The following is a 23,962-nucleotide window of genomic DNA, read 5'->3' on the forward strand; positions in this document are numbered from 1 at the left end:
GGAGATAACTGGAAAGCTCACAATTGTGTTGGCTGGAAAACCTAAGCTGAATGTTTCAGGTGAAGCTGTAGATTCCCAGGTGATTTCAATGTGTGTAATGCTGATTCACAATGGCAAAGATGCAGCTATTTGAACTTAGACAGAACTATGAGAAGCTGTAGGGGCACAAGATGTTCCAATACAATCTTTCCATGGGAGTCAGAGCTGTGTGTCCTGGGAGGTGGGGAGGAGGCAGGGGGTGCATAGTGAGTCTAGAAACACTGAAAGGCACACTGGTTTTCTAATGTAACACTGATATCAGAATTTACTTTCCACATTATTAAAACACACTGCTGAGGCTGTCTGCTTTGGACAAAAGTCCTCTGTCTTAAAGTACAAAATATCTATGTTTAATGAAGGATTTTGCAAAATGAGTGCAGCGTAAATTGTAAGTCAGTTGTGCTTGTAAACTCTTTAATATCATTAAGCTACTGGCATAGAAGTGCCTTCTGGTACTTGTTCTTTTCCCAAATGTACTGAATTGGGTTAAATAAAAAGGCCTAGAGTAAAATGAAATTGAACTATTACAGTCAGTTAAAATCCCTGGTTTTACACTGGCTGTTTTTTTTTTTTTTCTTATAGCAACTCAAAAATACGAAGTTGTGTTATGAAGTTCTCATTTTTGCATTTTATTTTGAGAGTTAAAAATTCCTTTGAACCTTTTTGTTCAAAATCATCAATAACAATAAGAATAGAATTAACATCTAGGCTGTTATAAGTTTAATGGTGTTGTTACTTTTCTGTGCTTATTGTTGCCAAGTGCCATATGATGGTTTTACTTTAGTTGCACTGCTGGGAAAAAAAGTGCAAGGTTATATTTCCAAAAGTAAATACTAGATTCAGGGTACTCTAAACTTGTTATCCATCTTCTATTTGCTGTTGTTTCCTGAGTAACTTTAAATTCTTTCTTCTGGTAAATATCTAAGATAGCACTTAATGTATGTTCTGCTACCTATATAGATGCATGCTATGTGTCCAGTGCTTTTTCCCCAGTCAGGAGGGGGTATGAATTCTACCCTTCTGCTCAGTCCTCTTTCTGGAGGGTTTGTGGAACACTACTGTATTGGGATCTTTCATTTAGGTCTTATCATTCCTCTAATACCTTTATTTTCCTAGAGTCTGTCAGTGCATCTGCAGTATTGCAAATTACTTCCTTTGACTTTCTTCGTCCTGTAAAAAGGAGGTCTGTTTCCTCTCCAATATGTTTGGGTTTTTTTTTCCTAAAGGTATTACTAGATCCCATGATTCTTTCCCCTCTGTAATGCCAGCATGCACTTTGTCTGTGCAAACAGTATTTTTGCTAACAGTAAAAGCTGTAAGCTGCATCTGTCCCATACTTAGCACAAAGGAAAAAAAAAACCAGCAAAAGTGAGTTATTAATTTTATTCTTATTATTGCCTAGCTTCTTGGTTTGTAGCAATTTCCAGAAAGTCACTTTTACTAGTGGTAAAGTGTTAAAGGTGAAATGGAAAGATACCATTCTGGTTCCCTGTTGTATCTCATAGAAACTAGAGCTAATAAATATACAGGTTTCTATGGAGAAGTTTGTAAAAATGCTACCAGTCTCCAGCTGTTTTAGCTACATCTTCATTGCTCATTTAAAATTAATGTTGAAAACAGCTTAGAAATTCATGTGGGAGAAATCTTGATATAGAATGTTTTCTTTTATTTGACAGCTAAAAAGAACATTTCTCAAAACCACATATCAGTAGGTAGGCTGTTTCCTGTGTATATACCAGTCTGAGAGAGAGATATCCTTGAAGGTTATTTTACCTAAATATTTATTTAGTTTTTTGCAGTGTCATTTAATAACCAAAGGATTATTTTACATGTGATAGTCTGCAATAAAACAGGAAATAAATACAGTAAAGGACCATTAAATATGTTTTTCTTAAATATTTTGTGTGTATTTCCTGATGAATGTTTCTCTTTATGAAGTGTTTTCATAGCTATAGTTTTTACTGATTTATCAGTTAATCATGCAGCCTTTATGATGCATTTGTTATGGATCTGTGCTGTTATATTTTAGGATAAAGTGCAACAGGTCCTCAGATGTTTTCATGATGTGAATTAAGGTTAAAGCTCACAGGGCAGGAAGTGTTAATGTCTCTTGGCCTTGGATGCTAAGGGACCTCAGAACCCATTGTCTGTCAATCCAGCACTTATGTCCTTTAAGAAACAAACTTAAAAACCAAAACCCAAGCAAAGAAAGCCCCTCAAACTTTAAGCTGTGAGAGTATAATTTAACCCATCATAGCACAAGAAGGTAGTTATAAAGTCAAATTATTAACAAATCTTATTTGTAGAGCTGCTGAGGCATAAAGAAGAAATAGAACAGTTCATAGAAATGGATATTTTTAGTGGGACTTGGGTTTGCACACTGGTGTCTGCAGAATAGAATTAATTGTTCTTGTATTGTGCACTAAGGGGGGGCATGTTTTGTGCTTAACATTAACACTTTTAAGATAAACAGCACCCTTATTTTGGATTTTTCAAGGCAAGTGTGTATTCTGGTAAAAAATTCTGAAAATTCAATTATATCCCACATGTAAAAAAAAGGTGCAAGTTCCTGGTTTTTTTACTCTTTCAGCCTTTCAGTGTTCTTATTACTTCATGGAACATATACTATTAGCTAGAAATAATGCTGACAGGTCATAGGTATTACAAACTTCTGCTGCTAAGTATATAATTTCTAAATAATTGCTAAATAATTCACCATGTCACTTTTATATTGAAAATTTTGGCTGTTGATTTAGAGAAGTCATCTGTGTAGGCCTGAAAAAAAGCAGCTCCATGTGTGGTGTTAAAAGAGGGCCAGGCCTGCAGTGCTCAGAAGTTTTCTGGGCAGGATTAAATGGTACCTGTGCAGAGAATGCTGCTGAATTAACTCCTGACAGTGAAGAAACTTTTATCTCCACCATGTGGTACAATGAGGCTCTCCCTGAGTTAAAACCAAATAAGCCAAACACAAAGCAGTAATTTATTTCCTAGATTTCTGGGCAGTAAGTTTTGTGGAATGAATTTGGTGCTGCTCCTGTGTTACCTTAACACAAAAAATTACTTTTACTTATTCATTCTATGGAGATGCCAGGCCAAAATGCAACTTGCTGCACTCAGAAATACAGGACCTGATGGTTTCTTTCACAATAAAATGTCCAAAGTAGCCCAGACAAGTTAAGGGTCTGGAGAAAGAATTGCATCTCGAATGCAGCTAAGTAACTTCACAGTAAAATACAGTGAATTTTTTAGAAGTAAAATATTAAATAGCATGTTTATGGTACCATAGAGACAAAAAACTGGAATGTACTTTTAACTCTCTATCCTTTAGCTAAAAGGGTGGTGCAGATTTCAAAACTAGAGGTGAAGTAAGGGTATATTTTTATGCATATTACATCTTTAGAAGGGGTGCAGATTCTTAAAAGTGTGGGTTTTTTCACTGCTGTTTTTGTGTCAAGTTTGTTACTTGAATAAGAATTATAATCAGCACCACTTAAGAATAACTGGAACACGAGGGACTGCAGTGAATTGCTACAGTAGCAATCACCAAATTATTTTTTTTCCTTCCTGTTACACATCAGTAACTAAAAGATGCCATCCAGGGTGAGTACCTGGGAAGGCTTACTAGGATAAACTGGAGTTGGTTTAATGTGAATTATATCTGTATTGCAGGAGAACACAAGAGGTCATGGCATTGATCCTTGAAATTGGCCTGACCTAGATCAAGAGCTCTGGAGGTACTTCAGTGCCACTCAGGCAGACAAAGCATTGCTCAGATGTGTGAAAGATGTATCCAGCATCACAGACAAACCTCAGCAGAAACACAGCAGCCTTTCATAATGATTTTAATCTGTTGGCAAATCAACTGTCAGGCATGCACAGTAGTGCTTTGCTTGCCAGTGCAGTTACCTGTGGGCCTCTTCCTTGACTTGGCTAAACAGGATGCTTAGAGGTAGCCTTGTGCTTGGATTCCTTTAGAGAAACAGGCATAAGAAAATTTTGTTTTTTCTGTACTCAATGAGAGTTTTTGTTCCTTCTGGCTATGCAGTTAGCTTTGTGACTGAGGCTTTGGCTCTTTAGAAAATCAGTGGAGGGACCAGATTTTGTGTCAGACTTGTACATCACTGTTTGCATTTAAAAAAAACCCAAAAAACTGACAACAGTGTTAGTGTACTAGAGTTAATGGATAACTGGGAAAACAGCCAGCCTGTTTATAATTTCAGGTTGTGGATTAAGGAAATTCCATGAAAGTTTCAATATTTATGCTGTTGTAGATGCAGCAATAATTCTGTTGAATTTGACAGGTGGCTTTATAGAAGTTTAGAGGCATCTAGGACCTATGACTCTTTCAGATACAACAGTGTAGTTCCAAAACTGTCCTTCCACCAGGTAAATAAGAGTATGACCCCATAAGTAGATGGAAGACTTCATCACGAGTAGCAGTTCACTGTCCAGGGACAGTCCCAGTCACTGACAGGGAGTGGCACACTTTTTAAAAAAACATTCTGAAAGTTTAAAATAAGCTTTCTTTTAGCAGACTTTCATAATAAGTTTCTAACACTTTATGAGGTGGGAGAACCTTTGTCACACAAAAGTCTAAGTGGGTAGTACTTTTGGTGTCTGATTTATTGCATATATTCTCCTGTCAAAGAGCTGGTTTTTGATGTGATCAGTGGCAAGTTGCCTGAGTCCAATAGGCTGCCTATATTCCAAATAAATAGGCATAAATTCCAAGAGTATAGCTGACTTCAAGTGGAATTTACCTTATCATCTGAGCCTGCTATCTCTACATAACTACTTGTTCTATCTGTGAGCTAATTATTCATCTTGTCTTTGTAGTGACCAGGAGGAAGAAGGAATAAGTAAAAGTTTGTATTTTCCCCCAGTGACTTCATGGGGAGGCCAAAGAAGCTGGGGGAGGGTGGACAAAGCTAATTTCCTGCTGCTGTCACAGGCCTAGACTGAGAAAAATTGAATACCATCCTTTTAGTCCTTTGCTTTACAGCATGAAGTAAAATTATTCTAAGTTTAAATGTTGTTATTGCACATGCACATGGGCAGTGATAAAGGAAATAATAGAGAGGCCATGAGCTATCACCTGTGTAGTTAAATGTATTTTGTCTAAATTTTAATATATGGACACAGCAACTTCCCATTACAGGGGAGTATCTTTCCATGACAATAAATATTGATCTAATAATACATTTGCAATATTAATATAGCATGTGTAGAAGATATATTCCAAACTTCTGTGCTAGAAGATAAATATGAAAATCAATAACAAATTTTATTCTAATTAAAGGCAGAATATTTCTTCCAATAACTACCACTTGAAATCCACTTCCATAAGGAAATTGGCTGTTATCTATATTGTTCTTACATGTCCCCAAGCACTTGGTGTTTTGTTTTTTTTTAATTTATTTTTAAAATGTAGATATCAGTACAATAAGATGTAGAAATAAAAAGATCCAAAGGTTTTTTTTTCTCACTACCTACAGCAGCACCTCTACTGGGCCACATACCTGTTTAATATGTATTGAGAGTGAGCAAAGAATGGGTAGGCTTTAAAGACCAATATTCCTTGCTCAGAGGGAGCAATCCTCATTTGTCAGAGGTAGATTTAGTCTTTCAATTAGTGCTACCTTAACTTGAATTTATTCCTTGAAGTTCATCATGCTTGCAGAATGAATCCACTAAGTTCTTGTCATTTTCTCCTGCCTTGCATGTGTTCTGTTTTACTGTTTTACAATATGCTTAGTGTCATTTAAAAACAAAATGACATCACTTAATAAAACTTTTTGTTCTGTTATATGAATATGCAGTTGATTTTAGCCTGGCTACACTGGATTTTCATAGTAAGGGCATGTGTGTTTTGAGATTGAAAAGAGATTATGCAAGATATTTATTGATGATTTAGATGAGGGGATTGAGTCCATCACCAGCAAATTTGCAGATGACCCTAAGCTGGGGGGAGTGTGGATCAACTGGAAGGCAGGAGGGCTCTGCAGAGGGACCTGGACAGACTGGAGAGTTGGGCTGATCCCAATGGGATGAGGTTCAACATTCCAAGTGCCGGGTCCTGCACTTTGGCCACAACAACCCCATGGGGAGCTCCAGGCTGGGCACAGAGTGGCAGAAAGGGACCTGGGAGTCTGGATTGCCAGGAAGCTGAAGAGGAGCCAGCAGTGTGCCCAGGTGGCCAAGAAGGCCAATGGCATCCTGGGCTGGCTCAGGAACAGCGTGGCCAGCAGGTCCAGGGAAGGGATTCTGCCCCTGTGCTCAGCCCTGGGGAGGCCACAGCTTGAGTCCTGTGTCCAGTTCTGGGCCCCTCAGCTCAGGAAGGAGATTGAGGTGCTGGAGCAGGTCCAAAGGAGGCAACTGGGCTGGGGAAGGGACTGGAGCACAGATCCTATGAGGAGAGGCTGAGGGAGCTGGGGGTGTTGAGGCTGGAGAAGAGGAGGCTCAGGGGAGACCTCATCACTCTCTCCAACTCCCTGAAAGGAGGTTGGAGCCAGGGGGGGGTTGGGCTCTTTTCCGAGGCAACTCTCAGCAAGACAAGAGGGCACAAGAGGTCTCAAGTTGTGCCAGGGGAGGTTTAGGTTGGACATGAGAAAGAATTTCTTTCTGGAGAGGGTGCTCAGGCATTGGAATGGGCTGCCCAGGGAAGGGGTGGATTCTCCATCCCTGGAGATATTTCAAAAAGAGCCTGGATGTGGCACTCAGTGCCATGGGCTGGGAACCACGGGGGGAGTGGATCAAGGGTTGGACTTGATGAGCTCTGAGGTCCCTTCCAACCCAGCCCATTCTATGATCCTATATGAAGGCAAAAGAATTGCTATGTTGGGGCATCACTGCACTTCAGATTCAGAAGATTTGGTGTCTAAGGCATCTTAGAGGCTTCTTATCTGAACACCCTGGGGTTGTCTTTTTGCATTGTCTGTGACACTGTCACTGTGCTGTTGCTATGTGCTGCATTAGAATAAATTCAAGTACTTACACACCTCATGGTATCAGTATAAGCAGTAGTTTGTGTGGTGAGGGAAATATGTCCAAATGCAGAAAACCTCCTGTGTTTTTCAGAGCACCAGTAATGTTGCTTTCACACCTTGTTGTAGTAGTGCCATGATAATTTTTTCCCTACTTGCTCAGAAGCTGCTTTTTAAGAACGGTTCGTGAGGTCTGAACCCAAAGTTCAAAAAAGTTAGTGTCATATTCAAAGCCCCCAGCTGGGGGGATCTTGCCTTTTGTTCTTATACAAAGGGACAATTATTTTTTTAAACATAAAGCATAATTTCTTAATTTTGCAAAAGCATGGAATAATCTGAAGGATGATTCAGTCCTACAGGAACAAGAAACTTCAGTAATTTTTCTGATTGAAAATATCTAACTTGTTTTTACAAAAAACACTTGATATAAGTTATTCGTTTATCAATCTCAAATTCAGTATAGTTTTTTTCCACATTGCTCTTGCCATCTCTACAAGAACCGTGGTGATCATAGTGATTTTTAGTGTATAATCTGTTTTTCTGCTAATTACTGTATCTGCTTGAAATGGGCACTGCTGGGAAATTATAAACATTATGTACTTTTGACATTTTTCTAATTATTGTTTCCATTTCTGAATTGTTTATGGATCCTTATATTTTACTACTTAATATTCTGTCCCATTTAGTTACAGGACAATTAAAAAAACTAAAAATAAAGAACACAAGGTTTTCTACATAGCATCGAGTTGCTATAGATAAAGATAGATAAAGAAAATAAAGATTGCTAAAGAAAAGCAGATGGAGATTATTAAAATATAGCTATGTGACTACAATTAAAAGATGTGTTTGGAACGAAATAAGTCTGAAGTTAAGCTTTGAAAAATACAGATGTTAAGGGTAGGACCATTTGTGCAAATATAATTGCACAAATATCTGAAATTCTGAATTTAGTTTACTTTTCATGTACCTCTGAACTTGTGAGGACAATTACTATATAACTATCAATGTAAGATTTTATCCACATGGTTTGGTGTGTAGTTCTTCCCCTATTTGTGTTGTATTTGAATCCTTTCCTGAATATAAGATTTTGTTGTGTTTTGCCTAGTTGTCTGTTATGGTACCTTAATAACAATGTTTCTGCCATTTTCCTGTCAAATGCAGAAGCATTACAGTTGTCTCACCTTTTATCTTGTGCAACTAAGAGAATCAGGCATCCTAAAAATGACTGCTTTTCAATAGAATTATTCTTTGAGCACTCAAAGAATTATTCTTTGGGCATTTCTTAAAAAAGAAATGTTAATTTCTTTTTTAAATTGCATACAGCTTGCCAGGGACTTGTATATAAGTGCCTGCTACCTCAGTTTATAGACTTTCTTTGCTACTACTACTTGTCTTGGCAAACTTAGCATTATTTTAATACTTATACATAATATTTACATGTGTATAATTTGGCTTTTTAAATGGACATAAATGAAAGTATCAGTTCCATTCGTTGTTATAAGACTGGCTCTTTTCTTGTGAGACGGTCAATTATTTTTAAAAATATATATTATATGCTAAATGTATATATAATCTTACTTCATTATTAATAATAAGAATGAAGATCAACTATAATCTGTAAGAAATGCAGCTGATGATTTGAGTGGGTGAGTGTGGCCTGGCTGATAAATCCTGTGGTTGCATTTCAGATGCTGTAGTCTGTGATGTAGCTAGGCTCAAAGTCAGAGTGGCTGCTACCTTATTCTTTTTTTATTTTCTTAGTAAACTCTTCAAAGCCTAAAGATCTAGGCTGATGGAAAATGCAGCTTTAAAGTCCTTGGTAACTAGGTCTATTAAGACTTTTTAAAGACACACTACGTGCGTGCTACATGTACATATTTTACATGCTTGGGAGAAAAAAAGCCTCTTGCTGTGAAGTTTCTGTGAAGTCTATTTATGCATTCACTTTCTCCTGGCTTTCCACACAAACTCAGCTCACACCCACACACAGTATCTCTGCTTTCCTTCATTTTAGAATTACACAATATAACATTGGCAAACAATCTGTTAATATGACAGATTTATCTTAAGTCAGGTATGTCTGAATGTACCCAGAACGTTGGCCCCAGCATCTCCTTTGTTACTCAAAAAACATGCTCTTTGCTATTAGGACAAATAGGTCTCATATGATATTGCTAACACTCAAACAGTTATATTGTGCCTAACTTCATCATCCCTGTGAACCTGGAAAGAATAACCCTTACAAAACTAAGGCTCAAATATTGAATATCCCATTTCATTACTTCAAGGAATTAATTGGAGATTATGAAAGGCTTGTATCTCCCCTGAAGGGAGCTCTTCTTACTTGGAAGAAGGCTCTCTCTAGTGATTTAGCTCTTTTGTTCTTAGGTCATGGACTGACCTTCAACATTAATAATCAGGGCAGATGCCATGTGGGTTAAGATCTAGATTTCTCTCTCCCCTCTACTTTCATGCTCAAGAGGCATCCCCCAAAAAAGGAGGAAGCTGCAGGGAGAGAGTTCACCCAGCTGTGCACTATTGAGGTGAAACAACTCCTTGAGCTGAGTAAAATGCTGTAACATTAAACAATTAACAATGCAGCATGAAACAGCTTCTGGTGTAGACAGCATTTCTCTGAGGAAGAAGTTCTATGAAGAAATGCAAGGTATGGTTAAAGGCAACATGATTCAAATGTTGCTAACGTGCAATAAGATGGAAGGTTGTAATTTTACAATTAATTGTAAAATTGTAAAATTTACAATTAATTGTAAAATTGGAATTTTACAATTAATTTACAATGTAATTGTAGTTCCTCTACATGTTTTAGGCTTTCATGTAAATCCCTTTCTAAAAGATGAGAAAGACACTGATTAACATATTTTAAAAATATGATTCAAGTAAGTCCCAAGCATGACTACGTATGCTTTGGGGAAGTGTTCAGTGTTTCAGGACTTCATTTGTTTTAATTTGTCAGCCTTAAGTTTAAATCTTGCTTTTTTATGGCATCTCATATACCTGTAAGTTCAGATCAGTCTATTGCTTGCCCTTTCATAGTTATCTAAATTTGACTTATTGTTCAGTAACTACCTTATTGATGTAGAGTAATAAAAGGTAGTGGAGCTTTGAAAAGTTAGTCTCAGGAAAAAAAAAAAAAAAAAAAAAAAACAACAAAACCCAACCAATGCCATCTTTTACTCAATCTGTAGAAGCTAAGGAGATGCTCTTTTATACCAAGGATTACCAAGTATCTTTATATTCTTATTTATATGCATATGTACACATGCAAACTTCTATGTACTTTGTATATATTAGATGGAACATAGATGAAAAGTAGATTTATGTCTCTGTGTGTGGAAGGATGCATTTCTTACAGATTATATTTGATCTTCATCATTATTATTAATAATGAAGTAAGGTTATATATATTTAGTAAGATAATTATTTTTTTTTCTTTGTAAAGATAACAGGGGAAATGAGAAATGATTCAGATGGTCAGTGTGGTCAGAAGAGTTAACACAGTTGGGTGGTTTTCATTCCAGACAGAGGGCAGATTCTCATCCTCACTCTGTTTCACATGGTAATAAAGAAATGGAAACTGATCACACCTCTTCCAAGTTCAGAGCTGGCCACTTCCTCTTTTCAGCCCAATTTAGAAAATTTACTGTATCTCAGAAATTTCTGTTACAGGATTACTTTCCTTTGCTGTTTAGATGAAGTCAGGAGGAGAACAAGAGAGTTTTTGATGTCTTTTCAGGGTGTTGTGTCTGTAGCAGAAATCCTAAATTGAGGACTGGCTGCACTGGAGAACTGCTCTTTTTACCTCCTTATGTAAACCAGCATTATATATGATACTCAAGTAGTTTTCTTTAGATTGTTCTTCAGTCCTTTCTTTAGCTGAAGGATAATCCGGCAGTAGATTTGCTAATAAAAATAAATTTGCTAATCTTATTCTGGAAATGTGTATTCTGAAGAATGTCAGTAATGTACAGCAGTTGGACTCCAGGACTGATCTTCCAAATGCAAAAATAATTATTTAATGTCTGCCAAGATGCTTCACAAGTTCCTGTATACAGTGCTGTAGGCACGTGGCATCTCTATTGCTAATTTATTCCTATGTGTCAAATATCCTTTTGAAGATAAGATTTTAGTAGACTGGGTTTTGTTTCATCTCTAATTTCTATTTATTGGATGGAATTTACTTTTTATATGGGTTGAGAATATCCATGCTAACTTAATGTAAGGTTTGTTCCATCCATTTTGGGCCATTTTGATGTAAGAGTGGCAGCAATAGGAGTTAAGAGATTTTTTTCAAGCAAAGTGCTTGCCCACTTTCTTAGAGCAGGATGGTAACTTGAATCACCTCAGACTGAGGAACATAAAATTTCTGTTTGTTTGACTCTACAAGCAGAGCAGGAAGTGGGTGAAAGATTAAATAGGTATTTATGGAAAGGAAGATCCCAACAGAAAATAACCCAGATCTTTGACAAAAATAAATAAATAAACCCAAAAACAAGCAAAAAAAAGCCCAACAAAAACTAGATGCTATTATGAGTGATATGCTGAAGGATGAGGTTTTTATTTATTCTTTTTTTTTTTTTTTAATGGAATCTGAAATTATGACTATTTCATTCACAGATACTGTTATGCTGTAGGCTTCAGCTGAGTTACTGGGGCAGAGTAGCACTGCTTTATTGGGGATTTTCAATATTATACTGGGATTTTCAATACTATATAGGGGATTTTCAGTACTGTAGCTTTGATAGCAAATAGCACTGGAGCCTGAGGATATGACAGGTCATGTGATGTCAGGGAATACCTCATCTTGAGGCAGGATAATGTGTGAATTCCCCAGTAAAAATGCATAATTCACTGGAAGCAGGATCTGGAGGACTGTGTGGCAGCACCAGCACCAGGAGACACACGTTGTAGCCCTTGGTCCCTAAGAAGAGTGAGATGTAACAGTCTCCAGCCAGCCACATCTGGTGGTCCAGAGCTGCCTAGGAGAGTGAAATACTCCTCTTGTCTGTTCCTGAGACTTGGTTGCCATGGTCACAGCTTTAGAGAGATAAAGACTTATTTTTCCTGTATTTTATAGGTATAGTAGGGGGACACTGCTGTGGTGTTGCTCCTACAGAGAAACCTGGTCTTTTCCCTTTCATCCATTTTTATTTTATGCTCTCCATTCAAAAGCTTTTGGGCTCATTTGTGTTTAAAATACTTCAGGTCTGAGAACTGTCTGTGTTTTTCTTCTCTCTCATGTATTCCCATGTACATCTTTTCTTACTTTTTATCTTTATTTTAAAATCACAAACATATTTCTAACAAAGAGCTGTTTGTGGAACAATAACCAACCTGCCCTGGTTGATTTTTTTTGACTGCTGTGGTCAGGGTGTCTCTGTCAGACACAGCTTTCTCCATCTCACACAAAAGAGATTAAAGATGTCTCTTACAGATGTTTTCAGGAATCACAGAATGCAGATCACTTCCTTTGTCTCTGCCACCAACTCAGTCTGAAAAAGAATGTTTTGGCCTCTTCAGAACTGCAATGTACACTGGAGAAAATATTTTGTAAGGCTTTCATGATCACCCACTCCCATATGTCACACTTACTGTCCTTTGTGCCCCTCTATTGCAGCTTCAGATGTACACAGAAATCTGGACATATGTATATATCTACAGGTACAGTGAACCATAATGAAGTATATATGAACAAGCTTGTTTTTAAGAGAGGAATGATCTAAAACTTGCTACTTAGAAGGGATTTGAGATAGCTGTAATTAATGGTGTGTAAATGTTTAAAGATACAGCAAGAAGTTTAAGAAACTTACAGCCTTCTGTCAGGCAGACACTAAGCTGGTTGTCCAGGGCATTTTTTTATTTTTTATTCAAAGCTCCTGTCTACAAATGTGCTTTATTTAAAAACAAAAAAACCCACCACACAAACCCAAAACTTCAACTCCTCTATGTGCCAGGTTGAGTCGCTATTTCTCACCTATTATGAACCCAGAAATTATTTCTTTGATTGGTAAGTTAAGAAGACTACACATCCAAAATAGTACATTTGCTATAGCATGAACCTGATGCTGAAAAAAATATATGGTAGGTAGCAGAAGTGTTCAGTAACTCAGCAGCCTGCTGTTCCTCAGTTTGCATCCAGAAATCTGCCATGTGTAGAAGCACATCTAACAGTTGAAAATAAGATATATATATTTATGTATGTGTGTGTAAAATATCAGATTGCTTTTGTGTGCATCAAGATTGCCTGTTCTTCCATTCTGGCCACAGTATTCAAAAGTGAAATGTATTTTTACTCCTGAGTATATGCACATAAGTACATGCACATAAGGGGATGAAAAGCAGCTCAGACCCTGATTTTATTTTTTAAATTTTTTGTTGGAAACATGGTTTTAGTTTCTTTTGCCATGATAGCTTTAATTGAATGATTGTATTCTATTCTATTCTGTATCCACAAGATTATTCCACAGAATAGTCTGGCTCTGAGGGGTGACTGGTGGTGATGCACTCATAGATGCATCTGGAGCTAAAAAGACCCTTTCTTCAACTTTGAAGGTCTGGCTAATGCTGAATAATATGTATAATAATGCCTTTGAAATGTAATACCATGGCCCCCAAATTCTTTGGTTTAACAAAAAATTATTGTAACTTGCCTTAGTTCTTTGCCCATGAAAATAATATGCTACCTGGTCATTTCAGAGGGATATTATGAGTCTTTCTGAAGCACTGGAGTACTCTAGTAATGTATTGCCCAGGTAAGTGATACAGAAAGCAGTGATGGATGTGTATGTGTGTACATAGAAACCTTCCCTGTACAGTGGACTTGCTGCAGAAGACACTAGAGAAAGCTTAGTCCTTCATGCTTAATGATAAGGGAGAACAACTATTTCCATGGTGACTTTTGTTCATTTTTTTTTTTTTTTTTTTCTCTGAGTGATGCAGGCAGTTCTGTGGGGAAATACCACATGCTTTTAAGCCTGATAGACTGCACTGTGTATGTGAAGAGGACAAAAATAATATTAGCTGAGTGAATTCTTAACTTTGGAAGTTCTGTAATTCTTTTAGGAATATGTGTTTGAGACGTGTAGTATAAATTGTATAATCCTTAATTGTAGGATGCTATTAATGTACTTTCTGTATGTGAAATGTTGCAGTGTTGGGAGCTTTGTAGCCAGTGTGGTTTTGAAGTGTCTGTAGACAGTCCCAGCTGTAAAGATCTTTGGGCAATTTGGTTTCCATGCAGTAGATACTTTAGTTTTATAATGATCCATCAGACTGGCTACAAATCCTGGGCAGGAATGAAGAAAATACCATGAACAACTGGGGCTGATCCTTACTTTTTCAGTACAATGTTAAGCAATAGTATTCTCCTGCATTCAATTGATGCTGTAGGTGACAAAGACTCAGGTGCATTAATGAATTAGATTCTGAATTCAAAAGCTCTTGGCCATATAAGTAACAGGTGATACCACAGTGACCAAAAAAAGGATGAGTTTCAAAGAAATAATTTCAGATAAAGAGATTTTATACACACACACAAACATTTATCGTATGAGATCCCTCAATCCCAGTCCAATATTTTTAGCAGGTGTTACTGGCAGAACTTCAATGTTACACATATTTTTTTCTGGTAGCAATGAAAGGGAAAATTCACGTTGTATTACTTGAGGCTACAAAGAATTCAAACTTAAGGGAAACAACATTTCACATTGTAGCAGATATTTAATATTTTTTAAACCCTTCACATGTCTTTTATCTCTGTTTATAGGAAACATAGCATTCCAGCAATTTCTTATGAGTTTAATTCCTATAGGAAATGTGTAGTATATAAAAGGAGCTCGTTTCACATACATTTTAGTTGGTTTAGATAGCTAATGCTAATTATACATTGAGTACCACTACTAAAGTTATTACTAAAAGAATATAACTTGGGTATAACAAGAACAAGAGTTGAATTGCCTGGAGCCACACAAGTGACAAAATTATTCAGTTCATATTCTTAACTACTAAGCTATGCCTAGTATATTATATATGTAAAAAATGTCAGAGGTAAAGATGGGTTTTAGGAATGGAAGGAAAAAAATTGAGCTTTCTGTTGCTATTTGTTATCTGGAACACTAGAGGACAGCACTAAAATATTACATAAATGTGTTATTGTTTACACTGTTAATGATACAGAAGCTCTGTGAGGGCTTTGTGAGAATTAAACAAATGATATTATTTTGAACTGAGTTAGGGCAAGTGGTGGTATTCTGAGTTTTCCTTGCTCCTTTTGAAAACTGTATTCATGTTATAAAAAATATTTTAAGTTCCTTGTGTTCTGAATCTAAGGTATTTTCTACAGGATTCCTGTAGAAATTAAGCTTTATTTTTTAACATAGTGTTGTAGAATAGACTATTACTTAAAATTACATTATTTGCATCCATAAATGAGGAATTAATTGTCTTATCTGTAAATGCTTCATGATTTATTCGCTCACATGAAATGTACTATTTTAATCAGTGATACTGAAATATGAAACCATGTAGTTCCTTGAAATATTCATAGTTTTTGTTGTGTTTCTCTAGGCATTCTGGAACGATACGAAACAGGTGAAACTGCAAGAGCAATTCTTGCTTACGCTGAGGGTTCAGAATACTTTGTACCAGATGCTCTGCTTCCTGTATCCCAGGAATCAAAAAGAAATAAAACTGCTGGATACAAACCATTTAGCTCTTATAAGCATGGCATGAGCTCCTACAGTCTAACTCACACAGAAAAATCTTCAGATAAGGTAAGAATGAAGAGTGTTTCTTGAGCAATGAGTTGTAATCCAAATTCTTTGCTCTTTTACCTTCACTGATGTAGATCCCAGTATATGTGGAGTAAAGGCTCAGTCTTCAGTTTATAAAGTCTTGTTTCAGCTGGTTTAGTTTTATTTTTTACACCATTTCATAGAACAAATGGGGAAGATGGTGGAAGTGCTTTATGCAAATTCTTTGCTCTTTTACCTTCACTGATGTAGATCCCAGTATATGTGGAGTAAAGGCTCAGTCTTCAGTTTATAAACTCTTGTTTCAGCTGGCTTAGTTTTATTTTTTACACCATTTCATAGAACAAATGGGGAAGATGGTGGAAGTGCTTTATGCAAATTCTTTGCTCTTTTACCTTCACTGATGTAGATCCCAGTATATGTGGAGTAAAGGCTCAGTCTTCAGTTTATAAAGTCTTGTTTCAGCTGGCTTAATTTTATTTTTTTACACCATTTCATAGAACAAATGGGGAAGATGGTGGAAGTGCTTTATGCAAGGTCACCAGCAGATCATCACAGTTCCTCCCAGAGTCAGCACCCATCCTTAGACCCTGTTTGCTTATGACTGCACCTCCTAACAGTGATCTCAGAACACTTGAACCCAGCAGTTTGGATGCACATGTGTTAAAAGCACATCGTGGCACAAAGCTACCATCCTTTCCACTATTGCTTTTCTAGGAAACTGCAGCTTCCTGTTGACATTTGATGCTAATTTTTGAGTATTTGTTGTCTGTTAACATCATAAAATAGAGTGCAAGTGATTAATATTCGTGTTAGTGCCACTAATTTTGGCACCTTTTGGGCTAACAAGGGCTTGGTGTTGTTTCATGTGAGAAACCGGGATGAAAATAGGTTTGAAAGTCCTCAGGAGAGCTTTGGTGAGGCACTGCTTTTAGCTTTATCAATTTTTTTCACAAATTTTGTTCAATCAAATCATAATAATTGATGGGAAAGATGTGCTCTTTGTTTTGAAAATCTAAGAAGGAATTACCATACTGAAACTAGTGTTAATGTGCTGGCAAAATGAGTGCAGACACATGATATAATGAGGTTTAAAAGGCAGTATTCATTCTATTTGCTTGTGGTATAGATACATCTATATTGTTAACAGTTATTTGTTGGTATTTAAAAAAATCACTAAGCATAAAACCAACTAATAAAAGCATCTCAGATTCAATACAGTTTCAAATTCAATGAGGTAGGTGTTGTTTTATTCAGGTTGGAAGGTAATGGTACATATATTTTTCTGAAAACCCTGATTGTGTATCAGGAGTGAATGTATTCACTGAGCCTCTTGATAATAGAGTATCTTAAGAATTAGGGTCTCAATGTTGTTTGTTCTTGTTTACCTCTTTTTAACTAAAAGGGTTTTGGGAATTCCATTCTCTGAAATAAACAGGGGAAGTCATGGCTACTATTCCTCAGCCCTGAATGTAGGTAAAAAACCTGTCTGCCCACAAGTATGCAAAGATGCAAAATGCTTTCCTTCAACTTAGATGTGGAAACAGCCTTCAGAATGGTCTCTGGCCTTTTTTCTGTCCTTTTTTCTGTCCTTTTTTCTGTCCTTTTTTCTGTCCTTTTTTCTGTCCTTTTTTCTGTCCTTTTTTCTGTCCTTTTTTCTGTCCTTTTTTCTGTCCTTTTTTCTGTCCTTTTTTCTGTCCTTTTTTCTGTCCTTTTTTCTGTCCTTTTTTCTGTCCTTTTTTCTGTCCTTTTTTCTGTCCTTTTTTCTGTCCTTTTTTCTGTCCTTTTTTCTGGTTAATCAAATGCTGGTTATCCCAAAAGTCTACCTGGTAAAGTACAGCTCTGAATTGTCTTTTCTCTCTTTCTTCTATTGTGCCGATAAATTTACATATAACTAAGTTTATAATGATTGTTGTTTAACTCTTAATGTTTGTCTTTGACCTTTTATTGACCTCAGTTTGATTTCTCAAGTTCTTTTTGATCCCATTTTCTGAAAAGATGTCTTAGAGGGTAATCCTGCTGAGCATGTTGTGGGGCAGATGGTGTGCTAGTTGGCCATTGACACAGACTCTGATCTTAATGATAGTTTATTAAAAGGAATAGTTTCTTCTTAACTTTTTAAAGTGGACCAGCAGAAAAAGTTTCTATAGCTGCATTTAGAGAGTAATTTTTAAAAATCTAGGGTGTAGTTTTTTAAGTTGAAAATTGCATGGATTTAACAAAGTGGCTAGAAAGAAAATGTGCTGCTTGCACAATATGGAAAAATAGTTTTCTATGTATTTTAAGCGTGGGCTCCAGCATGCTTTGGTTATTATCATCAATTTAAAGTGGAAGTAATATCACAACAGGCATCAGTGGAGTTGTAATAACAATTTTTAGCACTTTTCTTGATCAGACATACACCTTGACTAGCCTGAGTTTTCATTGAAGTATTCCATATTGAAAACTTCTAATTGTGAGAATATTATTTATGTCTTTTAGCCTTCCCTATGAGTGTCAAAATACATATATTTTATTTCTTTTAATTTCATCTTCTTTTTCATTATAGTAATATTATTTTACTCTAGTTTCCTAAGAAACTGAGTTGTATACTTGGGAAACCACTTTTCCATGAATCAAAAATCTGTTGTGTCTCACATCTAGTGCTGCATCTCCCCATTAAAGCAGGTTCTGTGCATTGGTGTGGGAGGTGCTGGAGGCTTAAGTGGATGAGTTGTAGCTGAACCTGGGAAGAAGATAACAGTGGAGGTTCCCTAAATGCTATTCCAGGAGCCCAGTGCAGGCTACACAAAAGGAGGGTGGAGCACTGCAGCTTTTTTTAGCACTTTTGTTATTGCTGAAACCAAGGCTTGGTATGAAGTCTGCTGTTGTTTTGAAAACTGTTGTCTCACCTGTCTTAAGTCATTATATTTTAGTATCTTAAATTGTCTCCTAAAATACAGATTCCATGAAATTAGTAATAGTTCTGTGGAAATCAGAGCTCAATATTTCATAGCATATTAATAGGTGTATAATGATGAATTGTGAAACTTGCAGATTATTTTGGCAAATTTTGTATTAGAAGTTAATAACATGCTACATTATTAATAAGCTTTATAATTAAAAAAGCCCAACATACTCTGTTTTAGCCTCTTAAAAATTCAATGTATTAGTAAAAACAAGGAGTAACTGCACCTGTTGATATTAAGCTTGTGATTGATTATTTTGTACAATGAAATGATCCACGTGAAGACTGCAACTAAGATTAAGCATTTTTTCTTAATTTTTTTTTTTTTTTTGTAAATTTTTTTAGCACTAGTATTATATTTAAGATAAAATAACACAAAATAACATTTGGAAAACAGTTGTCTTTCTTTATTCCATCCTCGGAGGAGAGAAAAAAAATATTCTCACGTAGAAGTCCAGCTTCAAAGGCTTTCTTTGAAAATATTTGCCATCATGTAAATCACAGATACAAAAGCAGAATGCTTTGATTTCATGGTGTTTGGACCTTTTTAATTCTTTTATTGTGCTGCACGTGCCAATGGGAGTACCACTAACAGATGAGTGTGACAAATGCAGTTAACGTAAGTTCCATATTAATGTTGTCAAATCCCCTTGATATATTTAAACGGATTTTAATTATTTTCCATGTCAAAAGACCCAAAATATATAGTTAATAGCTCTTCCAAGAAAGCTTAACTTAATATGTGAATGTGAAAACCTCTCTAAAAATGAAACTTTTATATTGGCCTTAGTCATTGACATAGGGTATTCATCAAGTCAGCAATTTGTGTGGCAAAGTGCCATTTGAATAGTGTATTGTTAGAATACTTATGGTCCACTTGACAAGGGCTCTTGCTGTAAATAGTGCAATTTGACTCCAGCTGTTAAAGAGTGGCTTTGACAGCAGCCAAATAGAATGGAGATGCTTTACTGCACCGCAGAAAAATCAATATTGGGTTCTCGTTCATAGTAACCTGTTTTTTCTTTTCTTGCAGATTTATACAAGACTATCTAGAGTTCATTTCTGGAAGTTTAAATATAATTTTTAAAGTGGCTCTCTTTTATTTTCATCGTGGTGTTGAGGAACGATTCTTGTGTTTGGTAAAAAAAAAAAAAAAATATATCAAAAAAGACAACACTTTGTGTGTGTAAACAATGTGGTCATGCAGCATGATTTTGACTCTCAGCTTAGAGGGATATTAGGACGTGGGTGCATAAGTTATGTAACTAATGACCAAAAATGCTCTTTCCTTCCTCTCTGTATTTTATTTCCCTACTGTAGTATCCCTGTCAATTTTCTAAGCATGGGGTTTCTTAAAGGAGATTTCTTTGTTGTTCTCCCTGTACCAACCCCCCCAGATGTTGACAATCTGTGGTGCCATTGTAGATTTTCCTGAAGCAGAGTCTTGCTGGTGCTGAACAGTTTTCCAGCAGTATTCAGTGACACAAGGTTGCTATGATACCTGGCCAGTAGCAATAGGTATTGAATCACTGGTCTTAATTACAATAGGCTACAACCTAGATCCTGTGCTCATGGTGTTTATATGGAATTAGCTCTCATTATACCTTTAAGTCATAGATATAGTTGAAAATCAGACCTGTCTGAAAGCTGGTTTGAAAATAAACCACAGAAAATGCCTCAGTGCATCATATGGAGATTTCATTGATACCCTTAAAAAGCTGTATATGTCTGAGAATTGTTTTCCTGATGTTTCAAAAAGCTTACTTGATGGAAAGTTGTCTAGTTTTTCTTTTAAATAATTTGGAGATGAATCTGTGTTTCTCATGCAGTGATGTTTCTACTGATTTCAATAATGTGAACAGAACTGCTGGAGAAAAATGTTGGATGAAGAGCAGCCTCTAAAAGCTGTGCAATTATTGCTAAGCCTTGGACTGCTGAAGAGCCAGTCCAGAAAAGGAAAATTTTTACTATATATATTTAGGACAAACAAGGCAAAAACGAGGGGGAAAATATTTTATTTACAGGAGTTCTAGATGTATCTATTGCTTGATTTCTTCACTAAACCATTTCTTAAAAATACCATTGTTTGTTTGTTAAGATATGGTGCTGAAAGTGGAGTCAAAATGGGTAAATAAGGTTTACATGAGATCTGTAAAAATTTTGATTTATGCAGCTGTTAGAAATAATTATGACCAGAGTAGTAACGTACCAGTTACTATAACACATGTAAATGCATTCCAAAAAATTGTAGTATTAGTTGTCTTAAAATCCTTCTTGTACATATATCTAACAGCACATACATCCTGCTTCAAACAGAACATGCTTATGAAAGACAATTTCTTAGTAGGAAAGCTAAAGTTTATATTTTATAGTTGCTTAAAACAAGAAAAAATTTAAAAATATCTACTTTGTTACATTGCTGCACAGAATTAGTAAAAGACAAATGAAGACTATAGGACAATAGCAATTGTTTTAGTACAGTAAAGGATGCAATTTGAAAATTAAAAAGAATTGAAAATTGATGGAAAGATTGATAGAAATTCAAAATAGCTACAAGCACAAAACCCAAATACTTTTCAAATACAAAATAAAGAGTGGTACCATATTAAGTGTAATAGGAATACGAGTTTTTCTGACTGTAACTCAAATTCAAAGGATTTCAGTACTGCATTTCCTGTGAACTTCCACAATTAAGTATTTTATCAAGGGACTGAGATAGCAACATAATTACAGTGAAGTAATAACTTTAGAGTTACGAGATTAAATTGATGCCAGTTGAAAGGCATCATGATCCTGAGAGATATTGATAGCTTGGACCAGAGGTCAGCTTTGTTGGAAGTTACTCCAGTTTTCTGAATTGGTCACCCAAGTCAAGAATTTCTTATCTTGGTGTTTTCTCCTTTGATTACCTGAAAGCAAAAAGCTGCCATTGTCATTCTGTAGCACATTTTACTCTTGCAGATATGGGCAGTAAGTAACACAGCATGACAGAAATTGGAGAATAAGCCTCAATTTATTTCAGTTCTTTGGATACTTTTTCCATATACTTATACAAACTTTCTTCTCTGCTATTTTACTGAAAGTGACTGACTTAAAATTCTTTTTTTTCCCTGTCTAGACAACTAATTGGACCCTGTGCTAAAGGTTCTACAGTATCCTAGTAGAAGGAATTTTAAGGTCAATATCAATAGGCCTTGTGAAGTACTTCACACTGAAGGAGCATTTACTGAAGCTAAACCTTGCTGTTGCTGTCTTCCTTTCCTTCTATATTCTCCTGTACTTCAACTGTTATGCTGCAATTCCTTTCTCTATCCCTTGCTTGGAAACTATTTTGGATTTTAGGGGCATATTTTTAGGGATAGAGGCATACAGTGTCTATCCTGCTGAAGTGCTATACATGATACCTCGTTCTCCACCTACAATTCTTTCAGTTCTGAGTGTGCCATCATATAAAATTTGAATTTTTATCTCTTATGTTTCACCTTTACTACTTTGTGTTCCCAGAGATGTGATTTCTTTTGTTGATCAGACTAATGGATTTTCCTTTTAAGGGTTCTGCAGAATTAATTTTAAAATAAAGTAACCATCCTTGTTCTAACCTTTGTATTTTCACGTTGTCCAGTGATGTTCTTGGGAATTCTTCACCATTCATGACACCAGGATGATGGAGTCTTTACACTTGTGATAATCATCTTTTCTAAACACTAAGTTTTGTCCCCTCTTATAGTTTAATTAGTGTTATTTTGGTGAAGAAAAGTATCAACAGGTATTCAGGTCTGTGAGAATTTTCTAGTTTTCTGGCTGGCATAACCTATTAAAAGAACCAAATGGTGCCTTTGTCAGAAATACATTAACACCTGAAATGCAATTATAGAGCTATGACTTGCAACATCAAACCTTTTTCTTCAAAGGAAAGACTTGTATCTGTGAGCTTCCTTCTGACTGGAATGTCTTTTCTCAGTTAATTAGCTATTAGTTAATTGGAAATAAAATTAGTTAAGAATAATATAATAAAAATAATATTAATAAAAATATTAATTTAAATAAAAATAAAATTAGTTAATTAGAAATAAAATAGTAAGCTAGCCTGTGGTTCAATTTAAAATAAACAAAGCAACAGCAGTGGTTACATTTATGTTCTCTTGAAATGTTTTTTCTACATACTAATACTTTAATTTATTCTGGTGACCAGATTTGATTCTTGGAATACTTGAAGTAAAGACAAATTGGCCAATCAGCTGTGTTTTAGAATAGTTTCACATGTTGTCTTTTTGGAAGCCTGTGCAGTTCTGCTTCCCTTAGAAAGTCTGAACAGTTCTGCAGAGACTTAGATCCTGTCCTGATACATCCAAGAAAGATACAGGATCTCAAAAAAAATCCTGCTCACCTTTTTCTGGGTCTTCAATAATGACATTCTCTAGAATAGAATGAATTTTTAATATTTAAGAAATGAATAGCACATTTTTTGTTGTTTTTATTTAGTAGAAAGTCATTTGCTTATGACTTGATCTAGTCCTTCTTACATAGATGAATTTTATGGGTGGAACTGTCATAATCCAGTATGGGAAATGTCAGACCAACCCAGAGGAAATATGTTATTTCAGTTGGAGTCAGCAGCCAGTCCTGGGTTGGCAACTTAATTTTTATATACATCAATCCTTCTTAGCACAGAGCAATAGTCACATGCTTTTACCCTCCTTCTAAGGTTGTGTTTGCAATATCTTTATATTCAGCATTGTTCTCACAGATATTTGGATGTTCATTCATCCAGGAAATTGTTCAGTATTGTAATTCCTAGATCCATGTGTCAGTCTGTGGTAGAATTGTTTGTCTGGTGGATATTCTGGGAAACATGGGAGATGTTACATTTTGTGGCTTTTCTTCCTAAGTGCTGAGCAAGGTTTTGGCTACCACCTATCCCTGACTTCCATCTATTTCTAAAGATATGGTTAGTGAGTTTACTTCTACATTCAAGATAAACCAATATAAAAAGAACTAGACAGTGTGTTTGAATACTGAGTATATAAATTATCAAAACTTCATTTAAAAACACCTTGTCCTTCCTTTGCATCTAAACCTTTCATAGCACAGAGATTATCTTTGTCAAAGATAGATCTTATTTCAGGATGAGAGCATCTCCAGTTCATTTTTATATTCTTTCTATAATAAAAATGTTAAAAGACACTTTGAAGGTACTGTTTACAATTTCCTTTCTGATAGAATAT

General features: G+C 35.8%; 1 protein-coding gene across 1 annotated transcript in view; it reads left to right on the forward strand.

Annotated features, from left to right (window-relative positions):
• The window catches only part of WDR72 (WD repeat domain 72), a 111,303-nt gene that overhangs the window by 26,840 nt on the left and 60,501 nt on the right, over nucleotides 1–23,962 (forward strand). The window contains exon 14 of the mRNA XM_071755151.1: nucleotides 15,606–15,811. Within this exon, the coding sequence (XP_071611252.1) occupies nucleotides 15,606–15,811 (206 nt within the window). The remainder of the gene's footprint in view (nucleotides 1–15,605; nucleotides 15,812–23,962) is intronic.

This window comes from Heliangelus exortis, chromosome 11 (assembly GCF_036169615.1).
Source record: "Heliangelus exortis chromosome 11, bHelExo1.hap1, whole genome shotgun sequence".
Lineage (NCBI taxonomy): Eukaryota > Metazoa > Chordata > Aves > Apodiformes > Trochilidae > Heliangelus > Heliangelus exortis.